This window comes from Rana temporaria, chromosome 6 (genome assembly GCF_905171775.1).
Source record: "Rana temporaria chromosome 6, aRanTem1.1, whole genome shotgun sequence".
Taxonomy (NCBI): Eukaryota; Metazoa; Chordata; class Amphibia; order Anura; family Ranidae; genus Rana; species Rana temporaria.
In genome coordinates, this window is record NC_053494.1 from 157,588,682 (window position 1) to 157,614,109 (window position 25,428).

Below are 25,428 nucleotides of genomic sequence, written 5' to 3' on the forward strand. Positions count from 1 at the left end.
AAAGTTTTGCCTATACATACACTTTAGGGTTGGAAACTTTCATTAGTTTGATTGGCTGTTAGTGTTTATGATGGGTAAAAAACGTTTTAACTCTAATGCCGCGTACACACGGTCGTTTTTCGTCATGAAAAAAACCCGACGTTTTTAAAAAAGAAGTTACGTTGGCGTATCTATTCATACGCCGCGTAACTTCTAGGATGCGCCGGCGTATCTTTTTTCTGTATCCAGAAAGCAAGATACGCCAGATTTTTGCTTAGGTACGACTGACGTAAGTCTCTTACGCCGTCGTATCTTAGTTGCATATTTACGCTGGCCGCTAGGTGGCGCTTCCGTAGATTTACGCATAGAATATGCGAATTAGGTAGATACGTCGATTCCCGAACGTACGTGCGCCCGGCGTATCTATATGCGTCGTTTGCGTAAGGCGTCGGACCGGCGTAAAGTTACCCCTGCTATAGTAAGGCGTACGCAATGTTAAGTATGGACGTCGGGACAGTGTAGAATTTTCCGTCATTTACGTCGTTTGCGTAAAACGTTCGCGAATAGGGCTTTGCGTAAGTTACGTTCACGTCGTCTAGGCATTGAGAGGGCGTAATTTAATTTGAAAATAGACGTTATACTGAGCATGCGCGCGCATGCGCTGTTCGAAAAAAGCGTAATTTACGTGGGGTCATGCTTAGTTTACATAAAACACGCCCCCCTGTTTCTCATTTGATTTAGGCGTGCTTACGCCGGCACATATATGCTACGTCGCCGTAACTTTAGATGCAAGTGCTTTGTGAATACAGCACTTGCCCCCCCTCTATAAGTTGCGGCGGCGTAGCGTAACTACGATACGCTATGCCCTCTTATATTTACGCCTATCTATGTGAATCTGGCCCATTGTGTGTGGGCTTCACATCGTTTTTCGGCTTCTGAAAAACGGCAAAAAAAAAATTCGAACATGCTGCATTTTTTAACATCGTCTTTTAAAATTTCGTTTTTCGGGGTTGTAAAAAATGATTGTGTGTGGGCTAAAACGACGTTTTAAACCCGCGCATGCCCGGAAGCGAGTTATGAGACGGGAGCGCTCGTTCTGGTAAAACTACCGTTCATAATGGAGTAAGCACATTCATCACGCTGTAACAGACAAAAAAGCGCGAATCGTCTTTTACTAACACGAAATCAGCTAAAAGCAGCCCAAAGGCGAATAGAACTTCCCCTTCAGAGTGCCGTTGTACGTGTTGTACGTCACCGCGCTTTGTTCATCATTTTTCAAAAACGATAGTGTGTGGACAACATTGTTTTTAATGATGAAGTTGGAAAAATGTCGTTTTTTGGACATGCTGAAAAACGTTGTTTTTTTCCATGCCGAAAAACGACCGTGTGTACGCGGCATGAGAGGAAATATTAATCTATAGGAACAGCAGAGTTTGTATGTTATATATAGTCACATTACCAAAAAAGTAATTATAATAATATGTAATGGATCCCCCCCCCCCCAAACAAAAAAAACATGTAACAAACTAAGGGCCAGATTCACAAAAGAGATACGACGGCGTATCTCCTGATACACCGTCGTGTATCTGTTTTAGGGCCGTTCTAACTATGCGACTGATTCATAGAATCAGTTACGCATAGCTAGCCCTAAGATCCGACAGGTGTAATTGAATTACACCGTCGGATCCTAGGATGCAATACTTCGGCCGCCGCTGGGGGGAGTTCGCGTCGTAAACCAGCGTCGGGTATGCAAATTAGCAGTTACGGCGATCCACAAAGGTTTTTCCCGTTGTTACGTCGGCGCTAGTCTTAGATTCCCGTCGCAAAGATAAGGCTGCTTTAACATAGTGTAAAATGACTCCACCATGTTAAAGTATGCCCGTCTTTCCCGCGTCGCTTTTGAATTTTTTTGTTTTCCCGGCATAAGTACGTTACGCATGTCGCGATTCTCAACACGTCGGCGCGTCGTAATTTCGCGCAAAGCACTTTGGGAAACTTGCGAACGGAGCATGCGCAGTACGTCCGGCGCAGGAGCGCGCCTAATTTAAATGGTACCTGCCCCATTTGAATTGGGCCGCCTTGCGCCAGACGTGTTTACGATACACCGCCGCAAGTTTCCAGGTAAGTGCTTTGTGGATCGGGCACTTAGACTGAAAACGTGGGGCGGTGTAACGTAAACGGGTTACGTTACGCTGCGCCGTAGGTACGAGAATCTGGCCCTAAATGTATATTTCACATTATGTCATTCATGCATGTGGCGAAACCAAGTTAACACCGGTAGTGTATTTTCTTTACTGCCTTAATATACTATCGGACTTAAATATTTATATCCAGTTTTAAAAGTAACACATTTGGATTAACATAATATTACCTTATCATTTTAAGCTTCGGTATTCCCACATGACACATTTAGCAGTAAAATAAAATCTAAATATGACATCAATGAAATTGAGAATGTAGTAGCATTGCAAGGGAAGATTGCTAAGGGCAAAATATATTTGATTGATGCCTGCTTGTTTTGTTTTTTTACCCAGGCCAAAATTATTTGTCTTTACTGCCATCTACTGGCTACATTACACAGAAACAGGCTAAAAGTTTTCTCTTCTTGATAATGTACTATACATTACAGGCATCCCAGTTTTCTGAGATGGTAGAGGAGATCACTAGTTCAGAATATGTGGGCACAGGACACATTCTACCAAAAAAAAATAAAAACACTAGTGCTTGTATTCACCACTGCCTTACAAAATAACAAATACAATATTTTGTTGGTCGCACGAAAGGTTTAACCCATAGGTCTTCAAACTACGGCCCTCCAGTTGTTCAGGAACTACAATTCCCATCATGCCTAGTCATGTCTGTGAATGTCAGTGTGTTACAATGCCTCATGGGATGTGTAGTTCTACAACAGCTGGAGGGCCGTAGTTTGAGGATCCCTGGTTTAACCGCTTCAATACAGGGCATTTTCACCCCCTTCCTGCCCAGACCAATTTTTTTTTTTCAGCGCTGTTGCATTTTCAATGACAATTGCTTGGTCATGCAGCACTGTACCCAAATTAAATGTTTATGTCCCCCCCCCCACAAATAGAGCTTTCGTTTGGTGTCATTTGATCACCTCTGCGTTTTTTTTGTGCTATAAACAAAAGAAGAGCGCCAATTTTGAAAAAAACACAATATTTTTTACTTTTTGATTTAATAAATATCAAATTAAAAAAAAAATTTTTTCTCAGTTTGGGCCGATATGTATTCTTCTACATATTTTTGGTAAAAAAAAATCGCAATAAGCATTTATTGATTGGTTTGCACAAAAGTTATAGCGTCTACAACATAAGGGATAGTTTTATGGCATTTTTATTTATTTATATTTTTTTAATAGTAATGGTGGCGATCTGCGATTTTTATTTTGACCGTGACATTACGACAGACAAATCGGACACTTTTGACATGTTTTTGGGACCATTCACATTTATACAGCGATTAATGCTATAAAACGGCACTGATTACTGTGTAAATGTGACTGGCGGGGAAGGGGTTGACACTAGGGGGCGCTGAAGGGGTTAACATGTTCCCTAAAGTGTGTTCTAACTGTAGGGGGAGGGGGACTCACAAGGGGAGGAGACCGATGTGTGTTCCTCTGTACTGGGAACACACATCGGTCTCCTCACCGCTGACACACAGATCAATGGTCCTGCCGTGATTGCGGGCAATCACGGGTGCCCAGCGGACGCCCCCTAGCCGCCCGGGAAGGCAAGGACGTCATATGACGTCCATCCGGAGGGAGGGTTCCATTTTTTCCCAACCAAGTTATTTTACAATGACTCGGTAGGAAAAGGGTTAAGGCCTATTCACACTTGACTGTTTTGATTTAGCAAAACTCTTGCATTTTACACTGGAATACTTTATCAAATGATATAAGTTGAAATTCTTACTATAATGTTCAATACCAAAGTGCAATAAACCTTCCCCACTACAAGACAGGGGTACTAAATTTACTGCAGTTGGGCTTTAAATCTATAAAATATATATATATTAGAGTTCATAAACAACATTCCATTTGCGTGGCATGCTAACATTTTTAATAGGAAAGCCCAGTACCTCCTTTATGCTCATACTCTATATTATTTCACTTATGAAAGGAAAACTATGCTGTGACAAATATGGAGGCCGACATTGCCAAGTTGTTTTTTGAAGGCACAAGCTCTGGGACTGTTATTAGGATACTGGCTTTAATTCCTAGCGAGTCACTGAAATTTGAATTTCCATTCTACATATTGGCCCTGGGTCAGGGGCTGGCTGTGTGGCTTAAGCTAAAATCAAGAACATAAAATCAAGACCTAAGTAGGAAACAGACTTTATGTCACACTTATTACTGGTTCACCCAAAAACGTAATTTTTAACATTAGATTGAGGCTCATTTTGTGAAGGGGAATCGGGTGTTTTTTTTTAAATCAAAGCTGTACTTACCGTTTTAGAGATAGATCTTCTCCGCCGCTTCCGGGTATGGGCTGCGGGACTGGGTGTTCCTATTTGATTGACAGGCTTCCGACAGGCTTCCGACGGTCGTATACATCGCGTCACGATTTTCCGAAAGTAGCCGAACGTCGGTGCGCAGGCGCCATATAGAGCCGCACCGACGTTTGGCTTCTTTCGGCTACTCGTGACACGATGTATGCGACCGTCGGAAGCCTGTCAATCAAATAGGAACGCCCAGTCCCGAAGACCATACCCGGAAGCGGCGGAGAAGATCGCTCTCTAAAACGGTAAGTACTGCTTTAATTAAAAAAAAAACACCCGATTCCCCTTCACAAAATGAGCCGCAATCTAATGTTAAAAATTGTTTTTCGGGTAAACTCCCGCTTTAAGATAAGGGTCTCCAAACTATGACCCCCCAGTTGTTCAGGATCTACAGTTCCCATCATGCCTGGTGATGTCCGTGAATGTCAAGCCCCGTACACACGGCCGAGGAACTCGACGTGCCAAACACATCGAGTTCCTCGGCCAGTTCAGCCCTGAAGCTGCCGAGGAGCTCGGCGGGCCGAGAGCTCCCATAGAACAACGAGGAAATAGAGAACATGTTCTCTATTTCCTCGCCGAGGTCCTCGTCGGCTTCCTCGGCGAAATTGTACACACGGCCGGGTTTCTCGGCAGAATTCAGCCAGAATCTCGGTCGGAAGCTGAATTCTGCCGAGGAAACTGGTCGTGTGTACGGGGCCTCAGAGTTTTACAATGCCTCATGGGATGTGTAGTTCCCCAACAGCTTGAGGGCTGTTTTTTGGAGATCCCTGCCTTAAAGGGGTTGTAAAGGTAAAAAAATGTTTTCCTAAATATCTTCCTTTACCTTAGTGCAGTCCTCCTTCACTTACCTCATCCTTTGATTTTGCTTTTAAATGTCCTTATTTCTTCTGAGAAATTCTCACTTCCTGTTCTTCTGTCTGTAACTCCACACAGTAATGCGAGGTTCTCTCCCTGGTGTGGAGTGTCATGCTCGCCCTCTCCCCTGGAATACAGGACAGTCAGGATGCTCTCTACGTTGCAGATAGAGAAAGGAGCTGTGTGTTAGTGGGCTTCCTGACTCTCCTGTAGTCCAAGGGAGGGGGCGAGCACAACACTCCACACCAGGGAGAAAGCCTTGCATTACTGTGTGGAGTTACAGACAGAAGAACAGGAAGTGAGGATTTCTCAGAAGAAATAAGGACATTTAGAAGCAAAATCGAAGGATGAGGTAAGTGAAGGAGGACTGCACTAAGGTAAAGGAAGCTATTTAGGAACATTTTTTTTTACCTTTACAACCCCTTTAAGACAATGACACCCGTGCTTGTCTCTCCTCTGACCTGCTCAAGTCTATGCATTGGATAGCAACCGTCTGAAAGGATGAACATTCTGAAAGCATACAATGCCATCTGGTGGCTGTGAAGTGTAAATATTAAATATTTATATGTCATGTTTCACATTTACCTGTTTAAAAATAAACTTTTATTACTAACAAACAATAAATATATTTCAGCCATGAGTAAATCACAGAATTAGGAACCATAGCAGACAATGTTTTACAAACTGCCCTGCTGCTCAGTATGCACCAGCTATTACCAACTAAGGTGATCATTCACCCCCATGCATCAAAGAATTAATGCCGATGGGGATTGCCAGTTTCAGGCCGTAAAGAGACACTAGGGTTGATTTACTAAAACTGGAGAGTACAAAGTATGGGGCAGCTCTGCATGGTAACCAATCAGCTTCCAGTTTTTATTTTGTTTTGCAGAAGTCTAATTGAACAAGCAGAAGTTAGAAGCTGTTTGGCTACCATACAAGCTGTACCAGATTTTGCACTCTCCAGTTTTAGTAAATCAACCCCAATGCTACATACAACATTGCAGTAGGGAGAACAAGTCACACATATTGAGCATAAAAAAAAACTAAGGGCCAGATTCACATAGAATTCCGGCGGCGTAACGAATTGCAATTACGTTACACCGCCGCAAGTTTTATGGGCAAGTGCTTGATTCACAAAGCACTTGTCTGTAAACTTTCGGCGGCGTAGTGTAAATCCGTCCGGCGCAAGCCCGCCTAATTCAAATGGGGCGTGTATCATTTAAATTAGGCACGTTCCCGCGACGAACGTACTGCGCATGCTCCGTTTTAAAATTTCCCACCGTGCTTTGCGCGAAATGACGTCGCACCGACGTAATTTATTGAACGGCGACGTGCGTTACGTCCTTTCCTATTCACGGACGACTTACGCAAAAAAAAAAAAATTTTAATTCGACGCGGGAACGACGGCCATACTTTAACATGGCAAATCTAAATATAAGCCAAGAAATAGCAGTCGTAACTATACGCCGGAAAAAGCCGACTAGCGACGACGTAAGAGAATGCGACGAACGCGCGTACCTTCGTGGATCGCCGTAAATAGCTAATTAGCATACCCGACGTGGAAAACGACGCAAACTCCACCCAGCGGGCGCCAAAGTATTGCACCTACGATCCGAAGGCGTACGAAGCCGTACGCCTGTCGGATCGAAGCCAGAAGCCGTCGTATCTTGGTTTGAGGATTCAAACTAAAGATACGACGCGGCAAATTTGAAAACACGCCAGAGTATCAGTAGATACGCCGGCGTATTTCATCTGTGAATCTGGCCCTAAGTGTATGAATGCATCCAGACAACAGAAGAAATAAGGGTGAGGAGTGGTTGGTGTGCACCAATGGCCTCTGTGAAGACTGAATTAAATTGCTGTTGCTATTATTATTGAAGGTCATCAATGTGGCCATTTTTTGCTGTTAGTTACATGGAAGCAGGCATAATTAGGACCAGGGCTTTTTTTCAGCGGGAACGCATGGGGAACGCAGTTCCCGCACCTTCTGAACTGACTGTATGTAATAGCAAGGGATGCTGGGGTGTGCTGCAGGGTATTGATGCTCACTGCTGTCGATCTATTTTTACAGGGGGTCTATTGTTGCTGGTGGGGGACCTATTGTTTCTAGGGGGGTCTTATGTTGCTGGGGGGGGGTCAGTTGTTGCTGAAAGAGATCTACTGTTGGGGGAGGGGTCTATTGCTGATGGCAGCCAGAGAGTCTATTAATGCTTGCTGTACAGAGATCTGTTGATGCTGCCGTGAGTCTATTGTTGCTGGCAGGGAAATGTTGTTGTGGGTGGTCCATTGTTGTTAGGGGGATCTATTGTTGCTGTCTGTAGGGGATCTATTTTACTGCTTTTCTTGATATCATTACCAAATTCCATATAAATTACTTAGCACCACAAAATGATACTTGGTTCTATATTGTCTAAAAGGGGCAGTACTGGGAGGTGGGTAGGGGGCGGAGAAAAGGGGTGACTCGGAAAGGGGGAGTTCCTGCACCTATTGTCTGAGAAAAAAAAGCCCTGATTAGGACTAAATTATATCTAAAGACATTTTACTTTGTTTTGATTAGAATGGACAGGGATTACAACACCTGTCTGATTTGTATTGCTCTTTTCCATTAACACTGAAAGTGAAAGTGCAGGAAAATCCCAAATTCTGGGTTGTCACTAGAACAGGAACAGAGAGGAACTCTTTTAGTGGAGACAATAGCTTGGGACGACAACCAGGCATTAGGAAGGATTTCCTCTCACTTCCCACTTTGGCCATAGGATAGGAACCGAAGGGAAAGCTCTCCAATGGGAGACAGATGGCAAATAACTGAAAGGGGTTATTAGCCTCCATTACTCTTCTCAAAATAAAGAGATGTTGCCTTTAGTTCTACTTTAAGCTGACTGCATGACCGCTTTCTTCATGACAAAAAGAGGGCCCTGTTTACGGAGAAAGCATAGCTCAACACCCAGGATGTATGATTCTGGGTTTGAAAGCAGGAATTCACAAAACTTTAAACTTGTTTCAGGATGTGTGTCCATGATAGGACTTGGTTCATGTAAGCCAAAGAAGATAGAATGTCAAACTGTACCTGGCTTCTTGTCAAAGCACCCTTTTGTGCATGTGAATTCCCACATTAAAGACAGATGTAAGGGGGTAGATGGGTGGTTGTCATGTCCTCCATGTTTGCCTCCTCGTTGGGCGCCAAGTAAGGGTCACATTAGAGGCCTATCCTGGGGTGGGTTCTTCTACGCCAGGGGTGTCCAAACTTTTTTTAAAGAGGGCCAGATTTGATGAAGTGATCATGCTTGAGGGCCGACCATTTTGCCTGACATTCTTTGAACCATTAAAATTCGGTCTAAGTGTGTTCGTCCGATCACTAATGCACTGCCCAACAAGAATTCTCTTGCCTTTATGGCTGTGTGTGGTGAAGAGATGAGTTCAGGCGTGTTATTTGGATTCACTGTATATATCTCTTTTGTGGCCCCAACGAATCCCTGAGCGCTGCTCAGGAATAAGGATGAGCTTGGGTGTGTTATTGGATATACCGTATTTATAACACGCACAGGCTTACCATTGCCATGAATGCAGCCTCACATGTGCCATGAATGCAGCCTCACCATTGCCATGAATGCAGCCTCACATGTGCCATGAATGCAGCCTTGCATGTGTCATGAATGCAGCCTCACATGTGCCATGAATACAGCCTCCCATGTGCCATGAATGCAGCCTCGCATGTGCCATGAATGCAGCCTTACCATTGCCATCAGTGCAGCCTGATTGATGCCCATCTGCAGCCTCGGAGGGGACAGGGAGGGGGGGATGAGTGCCAATAGATTACAAACAGGAGAATCTCTTAAATACAAAGTCCCGCCTCCTATTATAGACAGAACGGTCATTCAATGGCATCCCAGGAGACGGGACTTCCTATTACAGATGCCGCTGAGTAAACAGGAGATTCTCTTCATGTAATATGATTGCACTTGTCCCGCCCCCTCCCTGTCCCCTCCGAGGCAGCGCCGATAAATACGGTATATATGTTTTGTGACCCTGGGGGCCACAAACAATATATATATTGAAATTCCCAGAGGGGCCATATTAAATCCCAAAATTACATTTTTCTGCAAAAAAAAGAAAGCAAAAGACCCCTCTTGAAATGGTCATGGAAGAGGGATGGGGCTGCAGAGATTTCACCACTGAAGTGCTCAAATTAATAAGAATCTGACAAGTGATTCCACCCTAAAATAGAAATATTGGTGCTTTCTGTGGACTTTTTTCAAATCAATTTGGTTGTAGTATTTGTCTGCTTTTATACTTTTCTTAGCCTTAAAGTGGATGTAAACCCGATTCATGAAATTTGAGCTGGGCACATATATCTGTAGTGTTTTGCTATCTATCTTCAAAGCACTGTGTTCCATAGCTTTGTCCTGCTCCGTTCTTCTGTTATCAGCCTGATAACTTTTGACCAGCTCTGCAGACTGCTAAACTATTCACAGGCAACCTCTGTATGTGTAGGGAGTGGGCGTGTGCCTTTCGTCCAATCAGCTCTCTCACAGTGTATAGCAATAATCCACTCTTACAGAATAGTGAAGAAGTGAAAAATCTAATAGGACGTGCACTTTCTAAACAGTATATAAAGCTGAAGACAGCAGATATACATGTAAAACGTATTTGTGTTACCTCTGTGTATCAAGTAAGGCTGTTCACTTCACTGCGTATATGTGAGGGTTTACATCCACTTTAATAACATTTAAATTAGAATTAAAGATTTTATTTTGCAAAAGCACACGCAGGAACTATATCACTCAAAATGACTGCTAAGTATTTCAACATCCTGCACAGGTACAAACAAGAAATCTATGTGTGTAAGTGTGCAGCTATTTTCACAGCTTCTGGAGGGAGCAGACATTTCCAAATGTCTTGTCAGATAAATTAGCTTATTTCTAGAGCTAAATGCACATTATGAAGCTCAATTTTGAAAGAATACCACTGAGATAAGAGAAGATAATGGTGTAGCCTGAGGAGATGCCAGGTGTACTGCAAGTACACTCTCTATTACAAGGTGGTTAATCGGCTCCAAACGTCACAATGATAAGTTCACTATAGGATGATTTTGCTTTCCTAAACTGAATTAGCCACATCATATGCTTATCTCTAAAACAGACAAGGACTACACCCAATATATATTTACATAAACCAAGGACATCTCTAGCAAACCAGCTTTGATCTTGTATTAGCACTGCAGGCAGAGCACGACAGTGGTGTCACACTATGGGGTTGATTTACTAAGAGCTTAGTGAATTGGGTGACACCACTGACTTCCATTATTCAATCATGTGCAAGCAAAATCCATTTTTTTCCCTTGCTTGTGTTTGGATATTATTTGCATATTGAAACATCACCACATCTACTAAGTTCTGGGGCAACAAAATTAAAACACTGCTCTAGGTATGTCCACATATATTCCTCCTATTACATGTACTTACATCAAGGTGCTGCCCCGGCTCACCACCAAATTAACTCAGTAGGACGTTATGAGTATGCGTTATAAGTAAGTGCTATCCAGTGTGAAACGCGTCAACAAGTCCCTCTGTGATTTTGGCACTGTGATACTTTTTTTACCTTCAGAGTGCTACAAAAAAGATTTGGGGATCGGCCGTGCACAGTGCATATGCTGGGACATGTTACATGCTCCACCCTAAAAACGGGTGTTACATGTAACGTGTACAAAAGGTGAACTTAGCCTTTAGGTGCTGTTAAAGGTGGAGTGTGTTTGGCTCCCAAAATGCACTGCTTTTTTCTTTATGAATCAATTTTATCATTAAAAATCTTGAACTCTTGGATGTTTTGTTTGGCGTTCTGGTTGTATTGCATAATCATATTACTTGCATTATAAGGCTTCCAGTAGTCATAGAGTGAACCATATAACAGCACTGTAGGCACATCACAACAATGGTATCACACTGTATGTTTTGATGTTACATATTCATGTTTAAGATCTCCATTCCAAATCGAATTAATGGTATTATGAGGTAGCAACCAAACAGTTTAGCGCAGGGGCCACCACTATTGTAGATGCAGAGGATATTATTGTTGTCCACATCTTATCTAGTCTATGTACCACATACAACAGTAATGCTTTTTTTTATAATCTTTGTTGGCCTTGTATTTATATGCATTGCCAGTGTCTGATGTGTGATTCTCAGGACTAAAAAAGGAAAGCTTTGGTTGGTTCATGGTAATAGGACAAAGTAAGTGCAACAAAACTGTTTCTGATAGTTCATGACTGTAGCAAGACCTCATACATAGCAAGAGGAGTAGACATATGCGATTCGGTTCATAACGAATGGATTTTCGTACGAATTTGTTTGTATTCATACATTCGGATCAATTCGAACATCCGAATACCTGAAAGAACCAAAATACGAAAATTACGTACTTACGAATAAGCAGAATAACGTCCATGTGTGACACATCAGGGTTCATCAAAGTGTTCCATTGACTAACGATCACCTGTGGATTAATTGGTGAAACACCCCATTCACCTTTTTCCCCCTCCTCTTTTTAAACACGGTTTTTGTCATTGTTCACTAGCTATGAGTAAGCATTACATGATGTGAAACATGTCAGCCGCCTTTTTCCTGTTGTTCACTTAATTTTGACTGCATCGTTTTGGTTGTTTTTTGGATTTCATTTGTACAATAAAGACATTGTTTTAAGTAGTGCCACCTGTCCAGGACACCTCCATGTGTCGTGAGAAGGGTCCTGTCCGCACCCGAGCCCCAGGCCCAAGGTCACCCCGCCAGACTGGGGAGCTCCCTCAAAGGCCTGACAGCCTAGCACTCCATCTTCAGCTTCCATATGAACAACTCCTCCTCCACTGGGCTGACCATGGATATTTAAGGAGGCCTGCCCCCTGCCAATCTAGGCTGAGGATCGGTCAGGGCTCCCCAGAACACCCCAAACAGCTCCACCTCCCCTCTCCTCCTTCCTTTCTAGAAAACACTAGAACATTCTGGAAAGAAGTGGGAGGTCTTTGTGATGCTTCCTGTGAATCACCCAGCTGTACTCTGAGTCACTTCCAACCTAGATCAAAACACCCCCAGCCTTGGCTACCAGCCAAGCCTGGAAATGTACCTACTCTCACAAAAACCTGCACTATCCTTTTAGCACACTAGAGGGGGCTACAAGTGTATAACTAAATATACCTGTGAACATGTACATAACTACTTTAGTTGCATTAAAATGCAAGGTGAGTATTGTGCCTTCCTGTCTTTGGCTTATAACAGCTCTTTAAGAATCAGTACCAACAATGCTACAGACGGATAAGCCCCAGTAAGGACAATTTATATATATATATATATATATATATATATATATATATATATATATATATATATATATATATATATATATATATATATATATATATATATATATATATATATATATATATATATATATAAACTACAGGAAGTGGTTATGTATTGCCTGTAGCCACTTCTAATTGAAAATGAAATATTTTAGCGCAGGCTAGAAGATGAAAGAAAACAGTGGATTATCAGCAACCAAACACATTTTACTTTCCTCCAGCAAAAATACATTCTCATATTATTGCATTGAATGTAAATATATTGAATACAGCTGTTTTGACTGGAGTTCCACTTTAACAAAATCAAGTTATTTTTAATCTGCATTTGTTTTTATATCCTATTCAATAGGAATGGACTCCGGTTATAGACAATCTAAAAACAGAGGCCAACAGATTAGCTGATGTGAAGGACTGCGCAGACATTGAAAAACTAAACAACTCCAATGAAAAATTAATGGCAGTCTATGCTGAGTTCTGGGAACTGATGGATCGGAGACAAGAAATTTTACTGGAAGCCAATGACTTTTTTAAGTGTGTTAATAAGGTAAGCAAATAGCATGAAAGTAAATTCTACAATTATCACTGCATTCAGTTGCACTAATGGAAATGCTTTTAGTGGATTTTTAGCTAGGTAGTTGAAGCAATACTTAAACTGAGCAATTTAAACAAATAAGGTTCTGGCATAAACGTATTAATCCAATAATAAGAGTCTACCTGCAGTTGGGAATCGGGATGGGAATTTGAAGCAAAGGGGTTTATTTACTAAAGACAAATAGGCCGATCACGTTGCAAGGGATTTTTTACTTTGCAGGTGAATTTTCCCTTATCCTAGTAAATGTGGTGTAAATTTATTTTGCAAGGAATACCCAGTCACATTCCAGGAAAATATTTATTTTTTATTTTTGCTTGTACAGTATGTAATTCAATGTTCCCTTTCTAAGTGAACTTTCCCTTGAAAATTGAACAGCCTACTTGGCCATTAGCAAATCAACCCTACGATGTGACAGAATTTCTCTGTGTACGAAGTACCTAGCCTCAAACAGCCTATACGTTTCTAAATAATAGTCATGTTTGTAGAGAATGGAGCAAACAATATAATTCCCAAATATGCATAAAAAAAATCCACTCACATGTTTGGGATATACAGAGAAAGGGTTCCAAATGTCAACAATAGGGGTAAGTGCAACTGAAAAAACACCTCTTTAATTTTAAGGGAATGGAGCGTTATATCTTATAGCCACAATAAATGATTGCACTGGAATCTGTTCTACTTTGTTCCATTATTAAAACTAAGAAGGTCTCTTAACATGTATGTCTAATAATAAAATCTATTACAAAGTTACATAGTTAGTCAGGTTGAAAAAGGACCATCTAGTTTAACCTCCCTGGCGGTATGATTCTGTCAGAAAAAACATGCTAAAAGCGGTACCATTATTTGCAAGGAAATTTGGCGTTTTATATTGTAGGTCTGTCATTTTTAGAAATAACTCACTTAAATCTGACCAAACAAGCTTCTAATAGGCATCCCGGGTATGACATTTTTTTAAAAACAAAATTATAAATTATAATATAATAAATAATTATAAATAATTATAACAAATAATAATATAATTATAATAAAAATTATTCAATAATGTAATCAAATCAAAATCACTGAAATTTGCTCAGTTGCAGAATTGTTGCTGTCATTATTTTTTTTTTTTATGACGAATTACCCCACAAATCGCTATCGCACAATTCTGCAAGTGATTATAATTTATTATCGCTGTTTTTTAGCTGATCTAAAACTATTTTTGACATAAAGGGACACTTTTGGTTGCTATGGACAATCTACAGTTTGCAGGGAGAAAGAAACGTTTTTATTATATAAAATGACATGCATGACACAGGACAGACCACTAGGGACAAGGGGGGTGTGCATTTTTTACATACAGTACTGTAATCTATAAGATTACAGTATACTGTATGTATAGTGTTTGTTTACTTTTTTGAATTTGGCGCCGTTCTCCGTCCCCGTGCGTCGTAACGTCGCAGGGAACGGAGATCGGCGTCACACGGAGGCACTGTGTGAATCGAGCGAGGTCCTGCTCGCTCACACAGCGCGGTGGCATCGCTGGATCCAGGGACAAGGTAAGTAAAACTCCCTGTACATCCAGCGAGGCGAGCCCGAGTCTGACTCGGGGTTACCGATCCTAGCCCAAAAATCTCACCCCGAGTCAGACTCGGGAACACCGCCCAGGAGGTTAACCACTTGCTTACTGGGCACATATACCCCCTTCCTGCCCAGGCGAAATTTCAGCTTTCAGCACTGCGTCGCTTTAAATTAAAACTGCACGGTCGTGGGACGTGCCTCCCAAACAAAATTTACGTCCTTTTTTTCCCACAAATAGAGCTTTCTTTTGGTGGTATTTGATCACCTCTGCGGTTTTTATTTTTTGCGCTATAAACAAAAAAAGGGTGACAATTTTGAAAAAAAAAAAACACAATATTTTTTACTTTTTGCTATAATAAATATCCCATTTTAAAAAAAAATAACATTTTTTTTTCTCAGTTTAGGCCGATACGTATTCTACATATTTTTGGTAAAAAAAAAATCGCAATAAGCGTATAGTGACTGGTTTGCGCAAAAGTTAGAGTGGCTACAAAATAGGGGATAGAATTCTGACATTTTATTTTATTATTTTCTTTTTAATAGTAATGCAGCGATCTGCGAATTTTGGCAGGACTGCGATATTGCGGCGGACACATCGGACACTTTTGATACATTTTTGGGAGCATTCACATTCATACAGCGAACAGTGCTATAAAAATGCATTGATTATTGTATAAATGTGACTGACAGGGAAGGGGTTAACACTAGGGGGCGAGGAAGGGGTTAAATGTGTATCCTGGGAGTGATTCTTACTATGAGGGGAGGGGGACTGACTGGGGGAGGTAACTGATGCTGTGTCCCTATGTACAAGGAACACAGCATCTGTTTCCTCTCCCTGACAGGACGTAGAGCTCTGTGTTTACACACAGAGCTCCACATCCCTGCTCTGTCATTGCCGATCGCGGGTACCTGGCGGACATCGCGGCTGCCAGGCATGAGCATCGGCATCTCGGGGACGCGCCGTGTGGCCGGAGGACGCGAGGACGTCAAAAGACGGCGTCCCGGATTTATAGAGCCACCTGGACGCCGTCTTTTAACTCAATGCCGGGTCTAAAGTAGTTAACCAATAAAAAATAAAAAATAAAAATCATACAATCCCATATACACAATCCTATACCTACAGCTGATCCAGAGAAAGGCGAAAAACCCCAGCAAAGCATGATCCAATTTGCTACAGCAGGGGGAAAAAATCCTTCCTGATCCCTCGAGAGGCAATTGGATATTCCCTGGATCAACTTTACCTATAAATGTTAGTACTCAGTTATATTATGTACATTTAGGAAAAAATCCTGTCCTTTTTTTTAACCACTTGACACCCGCACGCCGTCATATGACGTCCAAAACGGGGACCTGTTATCCTGGGTGGACGTCATATGACGTGATGGGCTTTGCGGGGGGGATATCTCAATGATGCCTGCACCCGGAGGCATCATTGAGATATCATTTTTTAGCGGCGGCGATCCTGCGCACCGTAAGAACGATCATAGCGGCGGTTCCGCCGCTAGATCGTTCTTACAGGCGGCGGGAGGGGACATCCCCCCCCTCCCGCCGCCATCCGGTGCTTCTCCGGGCTCTCCCGTCCCACCGGGGGCCCGGAGAGATGATCGCCGTCCGCCGGATGTTTGCCATAGAGAAGACTGGTGACGATCTGGTCACCAGTCCTCTCTATGACCGTCGGAGGCCCGGGCGCGATGTGATGACGTCACGCCCGGGTCCCCGTAAGTAAACAAACCGCAATTGCGGCTAGTTTGAATGAGATCTCATTCTTTCCAGCCTGCAGGAGAGATGTGGGGTCTTATTGACCCCGCATCTCTCCTTAAAGAGGACCTGTCACACACATTCCTATTACAAGGGATGTTTACATTCCTTGTAATAGGAATAAAAGCGATTGAAAAAAAAAAAAGTGTAAAAAAAAGTGTAAAAAATAAAGAAATAAGTAAAATAAAAAAGAAAAAATAATAAAAAAATTAAAATGCCCCTGTCCCCGGTAGCTCGCGCTCAGAAGCGTACGCACACGTAAGTCCCGCCCACGTATGTAAACGTCGTTCAAACCACACATGTGAGGTGTCGCCGCGTGCGTTAGAGCGTGTGCAACAATTCTAGCACTAGACCTCCTCTGTAACTCTAAACTGGCAACCTGTAAAAATTTTAAAGTGTCGCCTATGGAGATTTTAAAGTAACAAAGTTTGGCGCCATTCCATGAGTGTACGCAATTTTAAAGCGTGACATGTTAGGTATCTAGTTACTCGGCGTAACATCATCTTTCATATTTTACCAAAAAATTGGGTTAACGTTACTGTTTTGTTATTTTTTAATTTATGAAACCATTTTTTTTACAAAAAAAAGCCATTTAAAAAATTATTGCGCAAATACGGTGCAAGATAAAAAGTTGCAATGACCGCCATTTTATTCCCTAGGGTGTCTGCTGAAAAAAAATATATAATGTTTGGGGGTTCTGAGTAATTTTCTAGCAAAAGAATGAGGATTTGTACATGTAGGAAAGAAGTGCCAGAATAGGCCCGGGAAGGAGGTGGGTTTTAAAGCCCGGTATTGAAGTGGTTAAAGCAATCTACTGATCTGTATAGAACAACCACCTCTGGCTGGAGTCTTTTGCACATTTTCACAGCTCTTACTGTGAAGAAACCTTTCCATATTTGGAGATGAAATCTCTTTTCCTCTAGATATAAAAAGTGCCCCATTTTTCTTTGTGATGGTTGCTCATATCCCCCCTTAATCTCCTCTTCTCAAGAAAGAATAAATTCAGTTCCACTAATTTCTCCCCATAGCTGAGCGTCTCCATGCCTCTTATCAGTTTGGTTTCCCTTCTCTGCACTTTCTCCAGTTCTCCGATATCCTTTTTGAGAACTGGTGCCCAAAACTGAACTGCATATTCCAGATGAGGTCTTGCTCCTGATTTGTATAGGGGCAAATTTATATCTCTCTCTCTGGAGTCCATACCTCTCTTCAAACAAGAAAGGACTCTGCTTGCGTTGAAAACCACAGCTTGGTATTGCATAATATTATTAAACGTATAATCTACCGGAACACCCAGATCCTTCTCCACTAAGGATTACCCCAGTTGTACCCACCCCCCCCTAGTCAGCAGAGCTTCTGCTCATTTACTAAGCTCTGGAGAAACTGCTTTTGCAGAGTGCAACTGCATTTTGCACAGCGCATGGTCTATTTGCCTTTAGTAAATCAACCCTATAGTGCACAGCCTTCTCATCTCCTTCTAGTATGTGGATAAACCATTATTGGTGTCCTCTTGAATTAATAGTTGATATACTAGTCCTTTGATATATTGATATAACCTGACCATCTGTGGTCTGGGTGTAGCTAGGGTTCTAAAATACCTAGGGAGCCCTTGTATACCCATGCAGAAGCAAGGTGGAAAGTAAAAATCCAGTCATTTTTTCACTATGGATAGTTTGGCAAAGAATCAAACACCTCCAATAAACATACCATTTATACATTTTACAATTAACTACCATTCTGGGTATTGTGTATTTGAACAATCCCAAAAATATTTTTTTCTACATACTTACATACAGGATATGATGTCCAGCAAAAGTGACAGTGACAGGGGGCGTGGCCAGGCAGCGTATGTAGCCGGACGCAGCTGAAGTGAGCTCCGCCGAGAATCCTGGATAAACTCCTGGGGAAGTCACCGCACATCGACCCAAGGCACACGGTTGTGCCCCTCACGTTACCTGGATCACACCCATACCTTTTCCGGCGCTCCGGTCCCACGATGTCGTCCAGCAAGAAGCAGCTGGTGAACAGATCCGCAGAGCACATGTCCCAAAATGGCGCGTACACAGCCCGCACGGCCAAGGAGAAGCACCGCGAGGCGGCGGAGAAGTTGTTCTCCAAACCACCACCGAAAGATCAGGTGGCCTCCTCCAGCTCTCCAGAGGACTCGCCGGGTGGAGGATCCGAAGCGGACGATACAGTGCCCTTGGAGGACTCGGTACAGGCCGGCTTGATATGGGACACAGTGAGTACTCCTAACCCGGAATCCACTAGGCCCCAAACCCCAGTGAGCCCTGCTACAGAGGGAGAGCCCACCCTGAGGGACATATTTGCCGCTGTAACATCCTGCAATATGTCTATCACGGCCCTTACCACGGAAATCAAGGGGATGAAGTCTGAGATCTCCTTTCTCAGACAGGACGCTCAGAAGCTGAGGGAGAGGGCCTCCGCTCTGGAGGAGAGGGTGAGCACCATTGAGGATGACTTGGGGCCTATGCAGAGGGATCTCTCCTATAACAACCATATCATTGATCAGCATTCCTCTCGTTTAGAAGAATTAGAGAACAGGATGAGGAGAAATAATGTGAGGGCTATAGGCCTCCCTGAAAAGCTGGAAGGGAAGAACCCTGTGGAATTCATTGAGAAATGGCTGATCGCTGCGTTCGGGAGGGAAGCATTCTCCCCCATGTTCTCTGTTGAACGGGCTCACAGGGTGCCGTCCAGACCATTGCAGCCCGGTGCTCCACCTAGACCCTTTCTGTTTAAGCTCCTGCACTATCGGGACAGAGATGCCATTTTATATAATGCTAGAATTAATCCGGCTGCCCTAAAAATGGACAATACCAAAGTGTCCTTGTTCCCGGATTTCTCAGCTGAATTGCAGAAAAAGAGGGGCAAGTTTATGGATGTTAAACGTCGTTTGAGAGGCCTTGAATTGAAATATGCTATGCTGTACCCGGCCAAACTGCGAGTGGAGGTGTTTGGCACTGTGCAATTTTTTGAGTCCCCTAATGCTGCTGCACAATGGCTAGACCGGGAGGAACAGTCGATCAGGGAGGCTAGGGGTAGACGCCCCGCAGACTGAAGAGGAGAACTATTCTTACAAGACGAACCCGTGTTATACTTTCCACGTTACTCGTCGCAAGGCGGTTGCTGTTCACTTTGGTTGCTGTGGGCTAGAAGTTGGCTGTTGAGAAGTTTTAAGACGCTATAAAGTGCACTTCCACTGTTGCCCCCTGGAGGGCTTTGTTAGGCCCTACCTAGATCCGTTGACTGAAGTCATCCGGGCCCTGTTGGCCGAAATGCATTTGACCCAATTGAAAGTGGATTCTACCACGGCAGCCCCCATGGATGCCCCCTTATGTATCCAAGTTAACTTTTTGTGCTATCTGATCCTGGTCCATATGACTACTGTTCTACTATGCCCAAACCGTGATATGTGCCTGCCTAGTTCTCCCAATATCTCGAGCCCCCCGGACATACTTCTTGCCCTTTGGTTGGCCAATTGCCTTTGCTTGTATCATAATTGTCGCTTATACATGTTACTATGTTATGATCCTGCTAATATGTTGTATGGTATGCAATGTCAAGGGTAATGAGATGCTTATCATGGAATGTTCGTGGCCTAGGTGCCCCGGTTAAACGCCTGGAGGTGATGCGTACCATCAAGAGGTTGGGCGCGGAAGTGATCTGTTTACAGGAGACTCATCTCCCAGCGGGGTCCACACTAAAATTAGCACCAAGGCAGTTTTGCCATCAGTACCACTCCACCCATACCATGTACTCACGCGGAGTGAGCATAATGATTAGGCAAGGCACACAATACACGTATATTGATGCCAAGATTGACCCCGAGGGTAGATACGTCTTCCTATATTGCTCCCTTTATGGGATGAAGTGCGTGTTGGCGGGGGTGTATATCCCGCCACCGTTCTCATCCTACGTTATAAAACTGCTGGTTGAATTTATATCCTGTCTCCCTGGTATTCCTGTGCTGGTCCTCGGGGACTTTAATAATCTCCTAGATTTTGAGAAGGATAGGCGAGGGTGTACAGGGGGGGGGGATGTACATGGGAGGAGGGGACCTACCCCTTTCGCTCGGTTGGTCACTGAACTGGGATTAACAGATGTATGGAGAATGCACAACCCTGATGAAAAGGTATTCTCCTGCCAGTCAGCCTCGGTGGGGGGGCTATCCAGAATTGACCTGGGCCTGGGGAATGGCCCGATGTTGCCCATGGTCAAGTCATCCCACTATCACCCGAGACACACTTCCGATCACTCTCCGTTCACGGTGGATTTAGGCCTGGGGTTGGAAAGGGGGAATAGCCTATGGAAGCTCAACCCGTTCTGGCTGTCTCTTATGTCAGAATCTGACCCACTCCCATTACTACTAACTAACTTTTTTAAGGATAACATAGGCTCCACTACTCTACAAGTTGTGTGGGACTCTGCTAAGGCATATATGCGGGGCCAGCTTATCAGAGCCATTAATGAGATTAAGTCTAATACTAAGGAATGGGAGACTCGAGTCTTGGCAGATGCCCAACGCTCGGAAGCAGACTATATAGCGGACCCCTCTGATAATAACAGGAGGAGCTGGCTAGCAGCACAGACCATGCTCAAGAACCTCTCACTGCAGCTCGCCGAAAATAAAAGTTTTTTTCTGCAGCAGAGACATTTTGAGGAAGGGGAAAACACCGGCCACTTGCTGGCGATTTTGGCTAAGTCACAGCAACCGCCTTCACAGATAATTGAGGTTAGAAATACTAGGGGGGAGGCGTGCCACTCCACACAATCCATCATTGAATGCTTTAAAAGCTTTTTTCAGGATGTTTATACATCGAAGGTTAGCCCCACTGTAGCCCAGATACACGCATTTCTGGATAAATACCAGATGCCGTGTCTCCCAACTGCGGAGATGGCCTTGCTTAACGCCCCTCTTACCAGGGAAGAGCTGCTGGAAGCATTGGCACTAGCACACAAAGGGAAGGCACCTGGGGCTGACGGGCTTCCGTCTGAAATCTACAGTAAGTACTCGGAACAACTCATTCCAATTTTACTGAAGGTCTACAACACTGCTCTTGAAACTGGACGGCTCCCACCCTCCATGGATGAGGCTCTTATAGTGGTCCTGCTGAAGCCGGGGAAGGACCCTCTTTCCCCGGACTCATATAGGCCAATATCCCTATTGACATTTGACGTGAAACTATTGGCTAGGGTGTTAGCTACTAGGTTATCTAAGTGTATCCACCTAGTGGTGCATAGGGATCAATCTGGATTCATCCCTACTAGATCAACCGCACAGAACTTACGCAGGCTGTTCCTTAACTTACAAATACCAGTGGATAACCCGGGTAATAGGGCCATCTTCTCCCTAGACGCCGCCAAGGCATTTGACAGTGTGGAGTGGCCATACTTATGGGAAGTGCTAGATAGATTTGGTGTGGGACCTTCCTTCCTGAAGTGGGTCCAATTGTTGTATAGCTCCCCGAGGGCTAGAATGAGAATCAATGGTGAAGTTTCAGAATCTTTTCGGTTGTTCAGGGGGACTCGGCAGGGGTGCCCACTCTCTCCCCTGCTGTTCGCCTTGGCACTGGAACCTCTGGCGATTCATATGCGTGCCTCGCCAGGCATAACTGGTTTTTCCAGGGGTGCCGGGCGAGACGTCATATCCTTGTTTGCGGACGACACCTTGATTTATCTAGGAGACACGGGCGAGTCACTGAAGAACGCGATGTCGTTAATCGCGGACTTTGGGGGCCTGTCCGGGTTCAGCATCAATTGGAATAAATCAGTTCTCATGCCTTTAGACCCGATAGTGAGCCCTCTCCCTGAATGTGCTAAGGATGTATTGGTGGTGAAAGAATTTAAGTATCTGGGGATACAGGTCACTCCCGACCCCACGCAGTTCCTTCAAATGAATCTGACCCCACTATTGACGCGGTTTAGACAGAAATGCGCGGTTTGGAAAAAACTCCCCCTGTCGGTTACGGGTAGAGCTAATCTTATTAAGATGGTGTGGGCCCCGCAGCTCCTGTATGTCTTCCACAATTCTCCAGTCTGGATCCCGCATAAATGGTTCGCACAGATTGATGCCCAGTTCAGGGATCTGATCTGGGGCGGAAAGGTTGCTAGAATTAGCCTCAAAACACTGCAGCTTGCTAAAGATCAAGGGGGCATGGCGGTTCCGCACGCTAGGTACTACTTTGTAGCATCACAGATACAACATTTGGGACATTGGGGAGAGATAGATGAGGGGGACCCTGTACGGACACCACTAATACCCAAGGGATCTGTTCTCCCGGCGGTATCACATCTAGAAGCAGGGCTATCGCACTTGGACCAATCGCTACCCACTGTCACCTTGCTGAATACCCTATGGAAATATATAAGGTCCGCATTTAATATTAAAGGAGTGTGCCCCTTTACTCCCATTTGGAAGAACTCCAACTTTCGGGAACTTTCTAAGTTAGGGGGTTTCAGGCAATGGACCGAGGCGGGAATTCACTACATCGCCCAGCTGTACGCAGGATCAGTTCTAAAGTCCTTCACGGACCTGGGAGATGAGTTCCCATTAGCTAGAACACAGTTCTACAAATACCTACAGCTAAGACACGCTATCCAGAGTGAGAGTAGGCTTTCCCCCCTCTTGTTAGTGAAACACCCCCTCCATACTGACGTTCTAGCGAATAGAGACAAGAAGGGTATGATCTCACAGGTTTACTCCAGACTGATTGGTATCACCCATGACGCTACGACATTGCCATGCAGAAAGGGGTGGGAAAAAGATTTGGGACCCATAGACGGGGATACATGGGAAATATGCTTGACCTCCGCCCCTTTGGTATCGGTATCAGCACAACACAGACTGTCACACTTATTTCTGCTCCATAGGGTGTATAGGACACCTACTCGTCTATTTAAGTGGGGTCTGAGAGACTCTCCACTATGCCCAAAATGTAACGCGCAGGAGGGGGACTTGCTACATATGATGTGGAAATGTCCGAAACTTTTTAGATATTGGCAATACATCACAAACACTATATCACAGGCATATGGCTTTCCGGCACCGCATGATCCAGTGGTATGTCTCCTTGGAGCACTGGAAGTGCCCTCTCTCTCCCCACATGGTCACACGGCCGTACTTCGGCTGCTTTATGTGGCCCGGAAGGCCATTGCTAGATTCTGGATCACCCCCAGGGTACCTACAGAAGGACTTTGGGTGAAGATGGTAAACAGCATGTTGATAAGGGAGAAAATTACATATCAGCATAGAAATGCATCAAAGAAGTTCTATTCCTTATGGCAGCCTTGGCTAGACACCCCTGGGCTGGGTCCGGCGGAGTTGGTTATGGATAGACTTTTACAGGGCTAACAGGTAGTACTGAGAAATGAGGTAGGACAAAAATCAACTGAGAGGTATACAATAAGTTGTACTATGGATGGGGGTCCAGGTTTATAGTACGTTGTGTTAACAGTATGACAGGATTTACACTAAAGGCGTATGGGCGCATAAGAAAGACAACTGTAATATTTGGTTAGACCGTGTGTTTAAAGTTAAGCGGGAGTTCTCTTTTTCTTAGTCATAATGTTCTAAAGACACGTAAACATACCCAAGTTTGCCTAGATAAAGTGCGTAATTTCTGCTTGTATCCTTGATCTTTGATTAATATCCTACTATTATGGAATTGTATGTTTATTTTGTCTCAATAAAATATTTTTCTTGATTAAAAAAAAAAGTGACAGTGACAGCTATAATATTGCTCCATATATTGATAGACCTTCTTAACAAAGTTTGAATAAACAAACTAAGAATTCTTTCCCCACTGTGGAAAGATACACTTGCCCACAGACATCTGTGGAAACTAGCTCTAGTACATTTTAACAGTAATAATAGCAACAACATACAAAGTTCAGTAAAAAGAAAACAAAATACTGCTCTATATTGTGTATCTCCTGGAGATGGCGCTCTTGTGTGACTTATTTTTTTAATAAAGACTATCCAGTAAGCTCAGTGAATTTGCAAAGTGAGTACTCTGTAAAGAAATTCTTTAATTCTATGGAAAGTTTTGAGTTTGTGTTTTTATCATTTTAAGAACATCTACAACCACAACAAAATATTAAATACACATTACAAGTAAATACATTTTGTATGGAAAATTATAACAAAAAATTTGCAGATATACTTATATACACTTTGAAGCCAGCTGAAATGATTTTATGTACCTTTAGGGATGTTCAGAAGTTTTCTTTTAAGGCCACTTTCACACCTACGGACCGTTCGTCCGTTTTTTACAAGTCCGTTTACGGATTTGTAATGCATCCCTATGGGATCGTGTCCGTTAGCGGATGATGCATCCGCTAACGTCCGCAACCATCCGCGTCCGCAAAGATCCGGTTTTTCGGACGGAAGAAAACCCTATTTTTCTTCCATCCGGCGGATCGGATGAATACGGACAGACGGTCCGTATTCATCCGATCCCCCATAGGGGAGAACGGAGGAAACACAGGGCGGTCTCTGCACAGTGTGTGGGGACCGCCCTGTCCACCGACAGCTCAGAGGGGATTACGGAGGATCCCCGCTGAGCTTTTGCGGACACACGGAGCGGACACAAAAACGGTCTGCTCCGTGTGAAAGGACCCTTAGTCTATGACTCAAATATTTATATCGGGCATCTTTTTGTTAGTTTGGATGATATTTCTGTTTTAATAAGGCAAAAATTTAGCTAGATATACACATTTAGGCTCTGGGTCTGTGTTGAGCTATTGTTTGCTACAAGTGGGGGTTGCATTCAGATACAAGTCTGTTTCAATAGTTTTTATT

At 43.5% G+C, this 25,428-nt stretch overlaps 1 protein-coding gene across 2 annotated transcripts in view; it reads left to right on the forward strand.

Annotated features, from left to right (window-relative positions):
• CCDC141 (coiled-coil domain containing 141) overlaps positions 1–25,428 on the forward strand; it is a 193,874-nt gene that overhangs the window by 85,339 nt on the left and 83,107 nt on the right. For both annotated transcript variants that reach the window (XM_040357655.1, XM_040357654.1), the window contains exon 7: positions 13,047–13,241. In XM_040357655.1, coding sequence (XP_040213589.1) covers positions 13,047–13,241 — 195 coding nt within the window. The remainder of the gene's footprint in view (positions 1–13,046; positions 13,242–25,428) is intronic.